This window comes from Papio anubis, chromosome 16 (genome assembly GCF_008728515.1).
Source record: "Papio anubis isolate 15944 chromosome 16, Panubis1.0, whole genome shotgun sequence".
Classification (NCBI taxonomy): Eukaryota; Metazoa; Chordata; class Mammalia; order Primates; family Cercopithecidae; genus Papio; species Papio anubis.
The window spans coordinates 74,198,406-74,211,992 of NC_044991.1; the positions used below are offsets into that span (position 1 = coordinate 74,198,406).

The 13,587-nt window shown below is 44.4% G+C and overlaps 1 protein-coding gene across 3 annotated transcripts in view; it reads left to right on the forward strand.

Annotated features, from left to right (window-relative positions):
• EYA2 (EYA transcriptional coactivator and phosphatase 2) overlaps nucleotides 1-13,587 on the forward strand; it is a 297,682-nt gene that overhangs the window by 121,936 nt on the left and 162,159 nt on the right. For 2 of the 3 annotated variants that reach the window (XM_003904648.2, XM_009215985.4), the window contains exon 5: nucleotides 1,481-1,597. The exons of the other annotated variant lie outside the window; for it this stretch is intronic. In XM_003904648.2, the coding sequence (XP_003904697.1) occupies nucleotides 1,481-1,597 (117 nt within the window). The remainder of the gene's footprint in view (nucleotides 1-1,480; nucleotides 1,598-13,587) is intronic. 3 annotated transcript variants of the gene reach the window in all.

The following is a 13,587-nucleotide window of genomic DNA, read 5'->3' on the forward strand; positions in this document are numbered from 1 at the left end:
TACATATGTATACTTGTGCCCTGTTGCTGTGCTGCACCCATCAACTCGTCAGCACCCATCAACTCATCATTTACATCAGGTATAACTCCCAGTGCAATCCCTCCCCCCTCCCCCCTCCCCATGATAGGCCCCAGTGTGTGATGTTCCCCTTCCCGAGTCCAAGTGATCTCATTGTTCAGTTCCCACCTATGAGTGAGAACATGCGGTGTTTGGTTTTCTGTTCTTGTGATAGTTTGCTAAGAATGATGGTTTCCAGCTGCATCCATGTCCCTACAAAGGACACAAACTCATCCTTTTTTATGGCTGCGTAGTATTCCATGGTGTATATGTGCCACATTTTCTTAATCCAGTCTGTCACTGATGGACATCTGGGTTGATTCCAAGTCTTTGCTATTGTGAATAGTGCCGCAATAAACATACGTGTGCATGTGTCTTTATAGCAGCATGATTTATAATCCTTTGGGTATATACCCAGTAATGGGATGGCTGGGTCATATGGTACATCTAGTTCTAGATCCTTGAGGAATCGCCATACTGTTTTCCATAATGGTTGAACTAGTTTACAATCCCACCAACAGTGTAAAAGTGTTCCTATTTCTCCACACAATGCATTCATTACAGTTTCGATAAAAATTAAGTGAATGAGCTGATGGTGGTTAGCCTCACCTCATCAACACAGTCCCTTTCTCAACCAGTTGTTCATGGAATTAGTACCTATGCTTTAGGTAAGCATGCCACGTTTTGCTGAAGTAGAAGGCAGATTTGTAACTGTGGCCTTGGGATAAGCAGGTCCCCCCCCATGAGATTGGAGAGTGTGTCTGACAGTTAAGTGACATCATCTTTGCAGAGGAAGGGTGGCTCATGTCACACCTTTGCCCAAAATCCTAATGGACATTTAAGCCATACACGGCACTGCCCAGGGGAGTAGTGGGCTGCAGGCTTGCATACCTACCACGCTGGCAGTTAGCATGAAGCTGGTGGTGTTTACCAAATATGAGACGTTTGTAGCCTGCCTTTCCCTTCTCCACTTTTGATAGGATCCTAGGATGTACCAAAACAAATCACAACTGCGATGAGAAAATAGCATCTTAAAACCAGCCTCAAAGTCCTGCAGATGGAATGAAATCTGTGATCACCTGGGAAACATGTGAAAGGGGCAGCTTGTGGTCACATGTGATGCAGACATGTGTTACTAGACCATCTTGTCATTCAAAAAGAAGCCATATCTCCAGCTTTTTGTGTATGAAATATTCTTACTTTTAAACAAAATCAACTAATTCAGTTTTTCTTAAAAATATGCAGGCCAAGTCAAATATGTCTGTAGGCTAACTTTGGCTGACAAGCCACCAGTTTGCAACTCCTCATTTGGAAGCTGATAAAATTGCATACTGTCTTGACCCAGTAGCTCTTTTGTGGGTGACAAGGACGCATCCTAATCATGTGTCCTTGGTCCTTTTTTTTCCCCCCTCTTCCTTCAAAGGCATCAAGACAGAAGACAGCTTGAACCATTCCCCTGGCCAGAGTGGATTCCTCAGCTATGGCTCCAGCTTCAGCACCCCACCCACTGGACAGAGCCCATACACCTACCAGATGCACGGTCAGTGTGGCGCTGTGGCCCCTTCCTGCCCGTCTCTAAGGACCACCTAAGTTGGGTGTCCATTCATTCATTCATTCAGCAGATTTTTTGAGCACCTACTATGTGCCAGGCTCTATCTCAAGGAGTGGACAAAGTAGATACGAGATCTGCCTTCATGGTCATTACCTGGCATTGGGGAAAGACTAATGATAAAGTTAGCAAATGAGCCAGATGATTTGGGAAGGGGTTGAATGTAAAAAAACCTGGTCTTTGCATAGAGAGTGATGAGCACTTGGGAGGTCAGGAAAGGTGAGATTTGTGACTTTAGATCAAATCATCAGGGAAGGCTCTTGAAGAGATGACATTGGACAGAAACCCAAAGGGTGAGGCAAAGCAGCCACGTAGACATCTTAGGGAAGAGCATTCCAGGTAGAGGGAACAGCCTGTGCAAACGCTGCATGCAGGGAAATGTCTGGATGTATTTGAGGCACAGAGCAGAGACCCGTGAGACTGGAGCAAAGTCAGAAGGCATGTAGGAGGAAAGAATCTTGGACGAAGAGCAAGGCACAATCACGCATGGCCTTGAGGGATGTGGGAAGGAGTTTGCTTGTATTTTAAGTGTGATGGGACAGGCAAGTCTATTGTAGAGACTCAGAAATGTTGGATGGTGGAAATATTGGACAGTCAGGTAAAGAAGCTGTTATTCCAGGCAGGAGGATCAAGGCTCTGCAGCCCCAGAGGGTGGCCTTAAGGAAGAAAGAACTCCATTGTGTAATCCTCCACCCACATGCCATAAGGAACTGGCTTGCTGGGTTCTCCCATGCTCACCTCCACTCTTTACCATCCAAGAGCCCTTCTCAGTTCTGATGCCCCCTTGGGAGCATGCTGGAGGTGATGCATGGAGCAGAGGGCTGGTGGCTGTAATTTTCGGGATCCCCATTCTGCTGTTTCCCTTTATATAAGTTGCTAAAAATTACCATCAAGGGTCTGAAAAAGTAAAATGACAAAGTGCTGGGCTGATGAGTGATTGTACTTTTTTTTGAGACAGAGTCTTGCTATGTTGCCCAGACTGGGCTCAAGTGTTTCTGCCACTTCAGAGTATCTGCGACCACAGGTGTGCACTGCTGCACCCAGCTTTGATGGTACTTTTCTTTTAAAAGAAACTACTTGGAAGTATTATCACTTCATCTTGATTATTTTAATTTTTATTAAGGAAGTAATAAAAATGGTTGTCAAGGGCAACATTTCAGGAAAAAAAAAAATTGTGAAAGGAGAACAATAATCTTAGAGATGTGTGTAAGGAAAGCAGGTGATAAGCATTCATGCCCAGCCCTGAGAATAGCTCTCTGGAAAGGTCTGTGTTCAAGTTTGTCAGTGATGCCATGAGCTAGCCTTGACCAAACATGCTAGCTGCCAGGTGATGCTGTGTGGATTCTCTCATACAACCTTCATGACGCTCTCAAGCGACTGCACTGTATCATTCCCATTTCACAGAAGAGGAAACTGAGGCATAGAAGGAATGACTGATTTGGCCAACACTAGGGCAAGGAGTTTAGATTTTATTGTAAGCGTAATGGCAAAGGGACTGCGTCAGATCTCTTGGGGGCCTGGTGGAATCCCGACCCCCAGCCTCACTGCAAAGCCCGTCCCTGTAACCCTGGCACTTTCCTGCCTCCTCTGCTTCTGCTGTCATCTCTGTGTCCCCAGTTGGGGCCTTTCTGAGACCCACTGAAGGGAGTAAACTGCTGGGACCCATCTCTCCAAGTAGTGAGTGAAAAATGGCACCAGCCCTGAAATTAGGAGGGGTGTAAAGGTACTGAACTTCAACGTGCGTTTGAGTCCATTTCAAGCCAGTTTCTTTCCAGCTCTTTAAATAGAAACTGGACTTACTGCCTCAGGGCTTCTGAGGCCACAGAGGTTGAACTGGGAACCCAGTCCCCCTATCCCATTTTGACACCCCCTCAGCCACACAATAAGTGACCTAAGGTCTGTAGGAGGGGCCCCCATTCATTCATTCATTCATTCATTCATTCCGTATGTTGAGCACCAGCTTGACACCTGGCACCCTTCTAGGCACTGAGGGCACAGCAGCCCACAAAGACAGTCTCCTCGTAGAGAAAGATGGATGGTAATCGATTGACAAATAGATAAATAATTTTAGATTTTGATGAAGCCTGTGACAGACAAAAGCAGGGTGGCATGCTGGACCGTGAGCAATGATGTAGCCCAGAAGTGGCAATCGGCATTCCCCAGGTGGTCAGGCGCCTCCCGGTGGAAAGGAGGCCGCCACAGGAGGGGCCAGAGCCGGGCCGTACAGGCAGCAGGAACGCAAGAGCAAAGGCCCTGCGGCAGGAAAAGGCTCACAGTGTTCAAGGACTCCAAAGGAGCCTCATCCTATCCTCCCCAGAGCAGGATATGCAGAATAATGTTCTTTCTTCTCTGGTCCTTACAGCAACCACGTGAGGTGGGCCCCATCAGCCCTGCTTTCAGAGATGGTGAAGGTGAGGCTCAGAGAGGGCAAGTGACTTGCCCAAAACCGCAGAGCTGATAAGTGTTCGGAGCTAGGATTCAGACTCCGGTTTCTCCGGTGCCACTTCCTCTAAATGATGAGATTTCCTAGACTCCTTTAGGACTCCAGGCACTGTCCTAACATCTGCACATAAACATGCCTCTTAATCTCCCCAGTAGCCCCATGACATGGGCACTATCACTGCCCTCATCTTACAGTTGGAGAAACTGAGGCATAAAGTGTTTCAGTCACTTACCCAAGATCACACGGCCATGGCAGTGGGAGATGAGCCAGGCAGTTGCCCAGACACATAACCCTCACGCCATCCTGCCCTTCACACTCCCTTAGATCCATCTGGAAGGTGATTCTCAGGGGTGAGCCTAGGCCCCCACTCCCCATCTCAATCCCCACCAGCCACCGTCTCCAGCTCTCTTCTCACCCTACCATGGGAATCGTCCAGGTTATTTTCTTATCCTCCTTGCAGCCCAGATGACAGAAGGGCAGCGGCAGCAGCTGGGCTTTGTCCCAATTAACTGCCTTCAGTCTGATGCTAATGGCTATAAACTGCTCTTGAGACAGCCCAGGCATTTTGCAAGCCTGACATATTCCTCCTTAAGTATTTTTTTCAAACACAAACACACGGAACGCTCACACACCATGCCCATGTGCTTCCTATTAACTTTTTTTTTTTTTTTTGAGTTGTTCCAGAGGAGAAATAAACTCTCGAACTACTGAGAGCATTTCAGAATGGAAGACATTGGTTGAGCTTAGTTTCTCAGAGGAAGAAGAAAATAAAGCAGATTGAGGCTTATTAACTTTTAGGCCTGAAAATGCTGATTTTGTGAAATTGGCCCATAGTGAGAAGCTAGCATAAGTCCTTTTCCTTTTTGAGAATTAAAACCATAATTTTGGCCCATAATCCCAGCACTTTGGGAGGCCAAGGCAGGTATATTTATTGCTTGAGTCCAAGAGTTCAAGACCAGCCTCGGAAACCTGGTGAAACCTAGCTCTACAAAAAAAAAAAAAAAAAAAAAAAAAAAAAAAATGCTGGGCATGGTGGAGTGCACCTGTAGTTCCAGCTACTCAGGAAGCTGAGGTGGGAGGATTGTTTGAGTCCAGGAGTTCAAGGCTGCAGTGAGCTATGATCACCCCACTGCACTCCAGCCTGGGCAATAGAGCATGACCCTGTCTCATAAAAAGAAAAAATGTATAATTTTATAGAAGCAAAAAAAGGACGCTCATGGGGCTCACCTCATCATTTTACAGATGAGTAAACTGAGGCACTGCGACGGAGCATCTTACGGAAGAGCACAGAGCAAGCTTTAGACAAGCCAGGATGCCTCCCACTAGGTCTTCTAGCTAATCTCATAAACTTCCAAAAGCTTTAGCACAGCCATCACCCCATAAGGCCCTGGTTTGAGATCTGTAGCTGTTTGGCTAACACTGCCTCTCCATAGCATATACAATAAACGTAAAAGAAAAAAGTTCACAGCTCTCGTTCAGCCTTTGCATGGTTGTTTATTTTCTTTATTTTAAGTTCACCCTGGGGTTTTTATGCCTGAAGTGTATTTCTTATGGGTTTGATTTTTTTCTTTTTGGCTTCTCCTGGTAAAACACTGCTGTTCACAGAAATAACCACCAAGGTTAAAAAGAGGGAAAAAAATCTCCAGAGTGTGTTATAAGAAGTTTCTGGTGCCACAGAGGAGTTAAGAGCTCTGGACCTGGCCTGTGGTCAGTCCTGGCGGTACCCCACACACAGTGGCATGAGTTGGGGAAGCACATGGACTTCTCTGTGCCTCAGTTTCCTCACCTGTGAAACTGGTATCATAGTAAGAGAAGTGACAACATGAGGCTTTGGGAGACTAAATAACATGATTCATGGGCACATCAGATGAGATCCATAAAGGCTGGATTTTCTTTTTATTATCTCTGTTATTCCTTCCTTAGCATGGTAGTTAAAAACAACTGAAAGCAGGGGCTCTCAAGTCAGGTTGAGTTAACATCCGAATACAGCTGCAAACCAGCCCTGGGACCTTGAGCTCAGTTCCTTCTCAGTACTCCAGTTTCCTTCCCTGTGAAATGGGGACGCTAAGAGTACCTGACTCGTGGGGTGCTATGGTGACTAAATGTGTTAATGTATGTGAAGTATTTAGAGCAGTGCCTGGCACAAACTAATGCTCTCTAAATGTTAATTGTCGTTGTTATGATTGACATTGTTAGCCTCACTTCAGGTTTGATGGGCCGTGTTCTTCCCAAGTTCACTTCTATTTCCTGAACTCTCCATTTTAGTAAGTGGCCAGGGTAAGAGAAAAGAGGAATACTAATTTGAGACTGTAGTACTGTCTGCATCCACATAAACTCCCCTTCCAGTGAACTCTGTGTTGTAGGGAGACTTAAAAACAGGCCAAGCACAGTGGCTCATGCCTATAATCCCAGCCCTTTGGGAGGCTGAGGTGGGCGGATCTTCTGAGCTCAGGAGTTCGAGACCAGCCTGGCCAACATGGCAAAACCCCATCTCTACTTAAAATACAAAAATTATCCAGGTGTGGTGGCACACGCCTGCAATTCCAGCTACTTGGGAGGCTGAGGCAGGAGAATCGCTTGAACCCAGGTGGCGGAGGTTGCAGCGAGCCAAGATCATGCCACTGCACTCCAGTCTGGGCGACAAAGCAAGACTCCATCTCAAAAAAAAAAAGAAAAAAAGCAGGAAAACAGTGGGAGCCCTGTCCAATGGAAACTCCTTTTGCATTTATGAAGGGCCAGGGAACGTAAAGACTGAAGCTTAGAACCCCTCCAGCAGCCACTCAGGAGCAACATGGAAACATGCAATTCAAGGATGTATAGGAAATTAACAGTTCAGTAAAAGCACTTGTAACTCAATGATCTCATCTCGAGACCTCTGAGGCCGGATTGTGTTGGATTTAGGAAGTCTCTATGTCAGATTAATGAAATCTACCACCAGTAAACTGTGTGACCTTGGACAAGTGACAGAACTTTCATGATCTGTGTTCCACAGTTCTAGTGCTAACAAGTGCTCCAGGAAAAAATAAAGGGGTTGGTGCAGGTCATGGTCATACATACCAAATACATTTAGTAAATAGTGCATGCCACAATGTTAAAATGGACATCTTTGCTATAAGACTTTTCAGAGCCTTTGCAAGCTGTTGTGCCTTATACTTCTCCAGGAATAGAATTCAGGAGGCAGTTTTCCCAAGCAGATAGGCTGAGGGCCCCTCTGTCTAAACTCGTTCTGTGGTCACTGAGAAGCCCTGGATGTCAGGATCTTTTAGGACCCTTCCTTTATGAACGCTCTTTGAATTTCTATTGTTTTAAACAATGAACATGTATATATTTATTTTTCCTGTGTTTTAATTAAATTGTTTCTTTTTGAGACGGAGTCTCACTTTGTCGTCCAGGCTGGAGTACAGTGGCGCGATCTCGGCTCACTGCAACCTCTGCCTCCTGGATTCAAGCAATTCTCCAGCCTCAGTCTCCCAAGTAGCTGGGATTACAGGCACCTGCCACCACACATGGCTAGTTTTTGTATTTTTAGTAGAGATGGGGTTTCGCCATGTTGGCCAGGCTGGTCTCGAACTCCTGACCTCAAGTGATCCACGTCAGCCCCGCAAAGTGCTGGGATTACAGGCATGAGCCACTGTGCTCAGCCTTAATTTTTAACTGAGATATAACTCACATATCTAAACTTCACCTTTTTTTTTTTTTTTTTTTTTTTTGAGGCAGGGTCTCTCTCTGTCACCCAGGCTGGAGTGCAGTGGTGCGAAGGCAGCTCACTGCAACCTCCACCTCCTGGGTTCAAGTGATTCTCCCACCTCAGCCTCCTGAGTAGCTGGGACTAGCAGGTGCCTGCCACCATGCCAAGCTAATTTTGTTTATTTTTTTATAGAGACGGGATTTCATTGTGTTGCACAGGCTGGTAAACTTCACCTGAAGTGTTCAATTTAGTGTTTTTAGTATGTTCACTAAAATTGTGCAACCATAACCACCATCTGATTCCACAGCATTTTTGTCACCCCTCCCCCAAAGAAACCCCATGCCCATTAGCATCACTCCCTAGTTCCCCTCTCTCCAATATATTCCTTTCGTAATAAAAAAAAAAAAAAAAAAAAGACACATGAATTTTTTAAACAGGTTATGCATTTACCTAGTTCAGGCATCTATAGAACTCTTTCTTCTGCCTTCATGCTACATCCACCCCGTTTTCAAACCCCTAACCATTAACCACTGTAATAGTTTCATGGGAAGCCATCCAGAACTTATTTTTGCAAACATAAGTAAAATGCAAGCAGTCTATTATATTGTATGTTACTATTACAAGAATTAGTTCAGACGTGATTCATAAATAAGAAAACTATGTTAGTATAACTCGGAAGTTGCATTGTTTCATTTGCATCTAGCGGTTTCTCTATCACTGTTGTTGTTGTGTGCCTTGATGTAGTTTTCTTTATGATTCTCATGCTCTGTGTTCGTTGAGACACTTAGATCTGTGGATTTATTGTTTTCATCAAATTTGGAAATTTTTCAGCCAATATTTCTTCAAATTTTTTTCTGATATTCCACCACTGCTACCTCCCACTCCAAGTTCATAAATCTTTTCTTCTGTAGTATCTGATCTGCTGCTAATTACACCCAGGTCATTTTTCATCCCGTACATCATTTTCATCTCTAGAAGTTTGACTTGGGTCTTTTTTTTTTTTTTTTTTTTTTTTTTTAAGACAGAGCCTTGCTCTGTCACCCAGGCTGGAGTGCAGTGGCATAATCTCGGCTCATTGCAACCTCTGCTTCCAGAGTTCAAGCGATTCTCATGCCTCAGCCACCTGAGTAGCTGGAATTACAGGTGCTCACCACCACGCCTGGCTAATTTTTGTATTTTAAGTGGAGACGGGGTTTTGCCATGTTGACCAGGCTGATCTCGAACTCCTGAGCTCAGGCAGTCTGCCCACATCAGCCTCCCAAGTGCTAGTACAGACATGGCCATCGTGCCCAACCTGGGTCTTTTTTTTTATAACTTCCATGTCTGTATATAACATGTCCAATCTTCTGGCTTCTTGAACAGATAGAATCCAGTTGTAGTAAACGTTTTAATGTCCGTGTCTAATTCTATCATTCCTGTCATTTCTGGGTTCATTTTCATTGATTTTTCTCCGTGTTAAAAATCATATTTTTCTGCTTCCCTGCATGCCTGATAAGTTTCAATTGGATGCCAAACATAAATTTTACCTTGTCAGATGCTGGATATTTTTATATTCCTATAAATACTTTTGAGCTTTGTTCTGGGATGCAGTTAGGTTACTTAGAAACTGTTGGATTCTTTTGAGTCTTGCTTTCAGCCTTGCCAGTTGGGATCAGAGCAGCGTTTAGTCCAGGAGAAATTTTTTCCACTAGTGAGGCAAACCCTTCTGAGTATTCTACCCAATGCCCCATGAATTGTGAGGTTCTGCAATTCTGGCAGGTGGGATCAGGAACTATTCCCGGCTTCATGATGAGCTCTGAAGCTTGTTGCTTCTGATCTTTTCCAGTGGTTCTCTCTCAGCCCTGGGTAATTTCCTCACACCCATGTGCTTGCTCATCAGTTCTCAGGTGGCCACTCAAGGGGAACTGTGAGCAAACCTCCAGAGCGCTCCCAGCACAGCTCTCTTTTTCTGGGAGTTCTGCTCTGCCAATCCCAGCCACATTAGCCTCCCCTGACTTGTAGCTCCATCTCCCCAGCTCAGAGAGACCACGGGGCTCCACCTGGGTTTTCCCTTCCTGGAAACTCTATCCTGGGGCAGTCATTCAGCTCACCATCTGTTTCTTCTCTTGCAAGGATCGCTGTCCACGCCTGATGCCCAACGTCTTGGAAACCTACTTTTCAAACCATTTCAGCTGGGAGGGTCAATCCAGACCTTGTTACTCAATCTTGGCCAGAAGTGGAAATTCCACTGCACTGGTTCATTTGTAGTTTTTCCAGAGCATAGGCTAAGAGCAGCTGAATGTAAAATACCAAACACAAGCAAGTGCAGCAAGCCTGGTACAAGTGCAGTTCTGCTCCTAATGCCCTATGTCCTTCCTCTTCCTCAGTTTGGTTACATGTTCTATTTTGGGAGAACTAATTTTGCAATTCCCGCCAATTTTTGTGCCTTTTGCCCTTGTTTCCATAATTCAACACCTCCATCATCTCTTCATCACCTCCATCAAGATACTTTCACTTCCTTTTAAAAGCAAAGATCTCTATTTCATATAATGCTTCTCAGTTTATTATTTACATATTTGTTTTTTCACCGTGCTATCATTTTTACTAGGATTGTCACTGCTTTGGTTAATGCTGTGGTTACAAAGTGGCATTGCTTTGGGGCAGTCAGCTCTAACCCTACTTTTTCCCATAAGCTCTCTGATTTTAGTGCACGGGTTCATGTAACTCATGGCCTTTCAAGAAGGCATTATCACATGATGGCAGAAACCCTTGTGTATATTCTTTTCACAGGTAACATACTATGCACACTCCTCTGCACTTTATTTTCCTCATTTAGCTATATACCTTGGAGAGAACTTGCTTAGTCAATATATAGAAAGAGCTTCTTCATTCTTCTTCATAGTTGCCTATTATTGCATTGAATGATGTGCTGGAAATGATGGAGCCAGTTCCTTACTGGGGGCCATTTGACCTGTTTCTACTCTTTTTACAACTGCCTCCAAAATGGTTATGAAAACCCCTATATGCATATTATTTTTTATAAGTATATCTGAATGGCACATTTCCAAAAAGTAGGACTTGGGGTCAAGGGGCAAGTCTATATTTAAATTTGGTGGATATCTCCAGGTTACCCTCCATAGGGATTCAACCCATTTACATTCCCCCAAACAGTGTCTGGGAGTAGTACCTGTTTTCACAAAAACTCACCAACCCAGTGTCATCTAATGGTTGAAGTTTTTGCCAGTGCATGAAAAAATGGTGTCTCAGGCAGTAGTAATTTCTAAGTCTTGTCTCACAAGTGAGGTTGAGCATCTTTTCAGACCCTTGACTGATTTGTATTTCCTTTCCTGTGAACCCTGGTTTGAATCTGTGAACACAGGAGATTTGACTTGAAAAAGTATGCAAAAGAAAAGCAATTAGGTACTAGGCATACCAATATTTAAGCATATCATAAAGCTTCAGTAATCAAAACAACATGCTTCTAGTGTGAATACACTCACTGTTCAATAGAGGAGAACAAACAGTCTCGGAGAGAGACCCACACATTTAGTATGTAGAGAAGGTGACATCTTGAGTCAGTGGGAAAATATGAACTATTGAATGAATGGCATTGGAACAGCTAGTTAGCCATCTGGAGAAAAGTATCCCTTCCTACTACCAGAAAACAAATCCAAATGGATTGACGGTTTAAATGTTAAAAATAAAACCATAAAAATACTAGAATGAGAATAAGCACAATGTTTTATAACCTTGGAGTGGAAAAGGCTTTTCTAACCAGGACTCAGAAATCCAAAATCCATAAATGAAAAGATTGACAGGTTCAACTACAGAATTTTTTTTTTCTTTTTGGCACGGCAAAGAATACCAGAAGTCAAAACAACAAAACAAATGACAAAAAACAAGCAGACAAACAACAAAAAAAGGAAAACAAAATGACAAACTGAAAAGAAATATTTACATCTGAAGTCACAAAGAAATGCTACTTTTTCGAAAATGATTCTACTAGTCTGTGGATTGAACCTGCTCCAGAATGTGGTTCTTCTTAATCAGGATTTCAAACTCAAATATTACAGGGCCGTGCAGTGATGTAAAAGAGAGACATGAGCTAGGTATAGGGTTATAGGGAGGGTGGGAACTGTAGCAAACTGGAGACTAAACCCCCCACCAACGCTGGGGATAGAGGGGCGTTACTTGGCTTTAGCCCATTGCTGCCCCTCTAGATTGGATCCCAAAGAGACCACATCTTTCCATTTTTCAAAGTGATCCCAAAACTGTTTAATGTGAAATCTCCTTATTCTTTTTCAATATGGACAATTGATTAAACTCTCTTTGAAACACCTTGTGAAGCACACAAACACACATAAGGCTGGCTTCATGCCCACATCTTGCAATCTTGCTCCATATTTTCTTAACTGAACCACAGGTCCCGAGATGACTGGATGGAGCAAATCACAAACCAAGTGGTGACTTGGGGAACCACACAGATCACCTCCTTTGGGTTTCCCCACCTCTGGCTTATTTCATCAGTGAGGTGTGTTCCAGAGAACTTGAGTGATCGGTGTGGCAATGGTTGAGAGTGGAACCCAGTGGCCTCCTCATGGTTAAATGGAGTCGTTTCTCTGTTTCTCCCTGGCGATGGCAGCTTTTAGGCTGTCCCAGCCCAGCCAGTTTTGAGCAGTCTAAATCTTCCTGATCTCACTGCATCGGTCAAGACAGGAGCCAGGCTTGGCATCCTATGGGTTGTTGGACTGAGGCCGAGTTTCCTAATGTGAATCAGCAACTCTTCTGCACACAATGAAGTGGGTGAGGTTTCCCCATGCATGTCAGCGTTCTCACCCTGTGCAACACCGCCAGCCTGGGGGTCACCTTCCCCTCCCCTTCGTGTGTGTTGGCAGGCTTGCTGCCTTTTGCTTGAGCTAAAGTCTTCGGAATTTAGAACGTATAGAGTTTATATGGAGGGTCTTTTCGCTAGTTACATAACAAGTTAGATTTGATCACCCCATCTCAAAAAGCCACTGGAGGTAACAGGTGGAAACAGGCGGAGAGACTGAGAATGAGTTTGGGATCAGGAGGGAGTTTAGCTTACAGCAATTTGCTAAGGCAGTGCTGTCCCATAGACCCTTCTGTGATGATGGAAATGCTCTGAGTGGCTGTGCAACGTGATAGCCCCTAACCACAGGTGGCTACTGAGCACTGAAATGTGGTTAGTGCAACTGAGGAATTGAATTTTTAATTTTGTTTAATTTTAATTAATTGTAAATGCACCTACTCTATTGGGCAGCACAGGTCTAAGGGATGTTTCCAAGCTAACTCTTAAGTTGTGTTATGGACTGAATTGTTCCCCTCCCCTAAAATTCGTATGTTGAAGCTGTTACCTCCAATGTGATGGGTTTTGGTGATGAGGCCTTTGGGAGGTGTTAGGGTTAGATGAGGTCATGTGGGTGAGGTCTTCAGAATGGGAGTACTGTTCTTATAAGAAGAAGGAGAGAGCTCTCGACCTCCTTGTCTCTCCCTGAATGCACATACTGAGGACAGGCCATGCAAGGACACAGCAAGAAGGTGACCATCTGCAAGCCAGGAAGAAGACCTTCACCAGGAATCCAACCAGCTGGCACCTTGACCTTGGGCTTCTTGGACTCCAGAACTATGAGAAGTAAATATCTGCTGTTTAAGCCTCCCAGGTGACAGTGTTCTGTTACAGCAGCCTGTGCGAAGACAGGAGGTTTTTCCTAGGCGTGCAGAAGCAGAGCTGGAAAAGCTAATATCCTGAATATTTTGTTTGTTTCTCTTTTGAAGATGCTTCACCTTCTT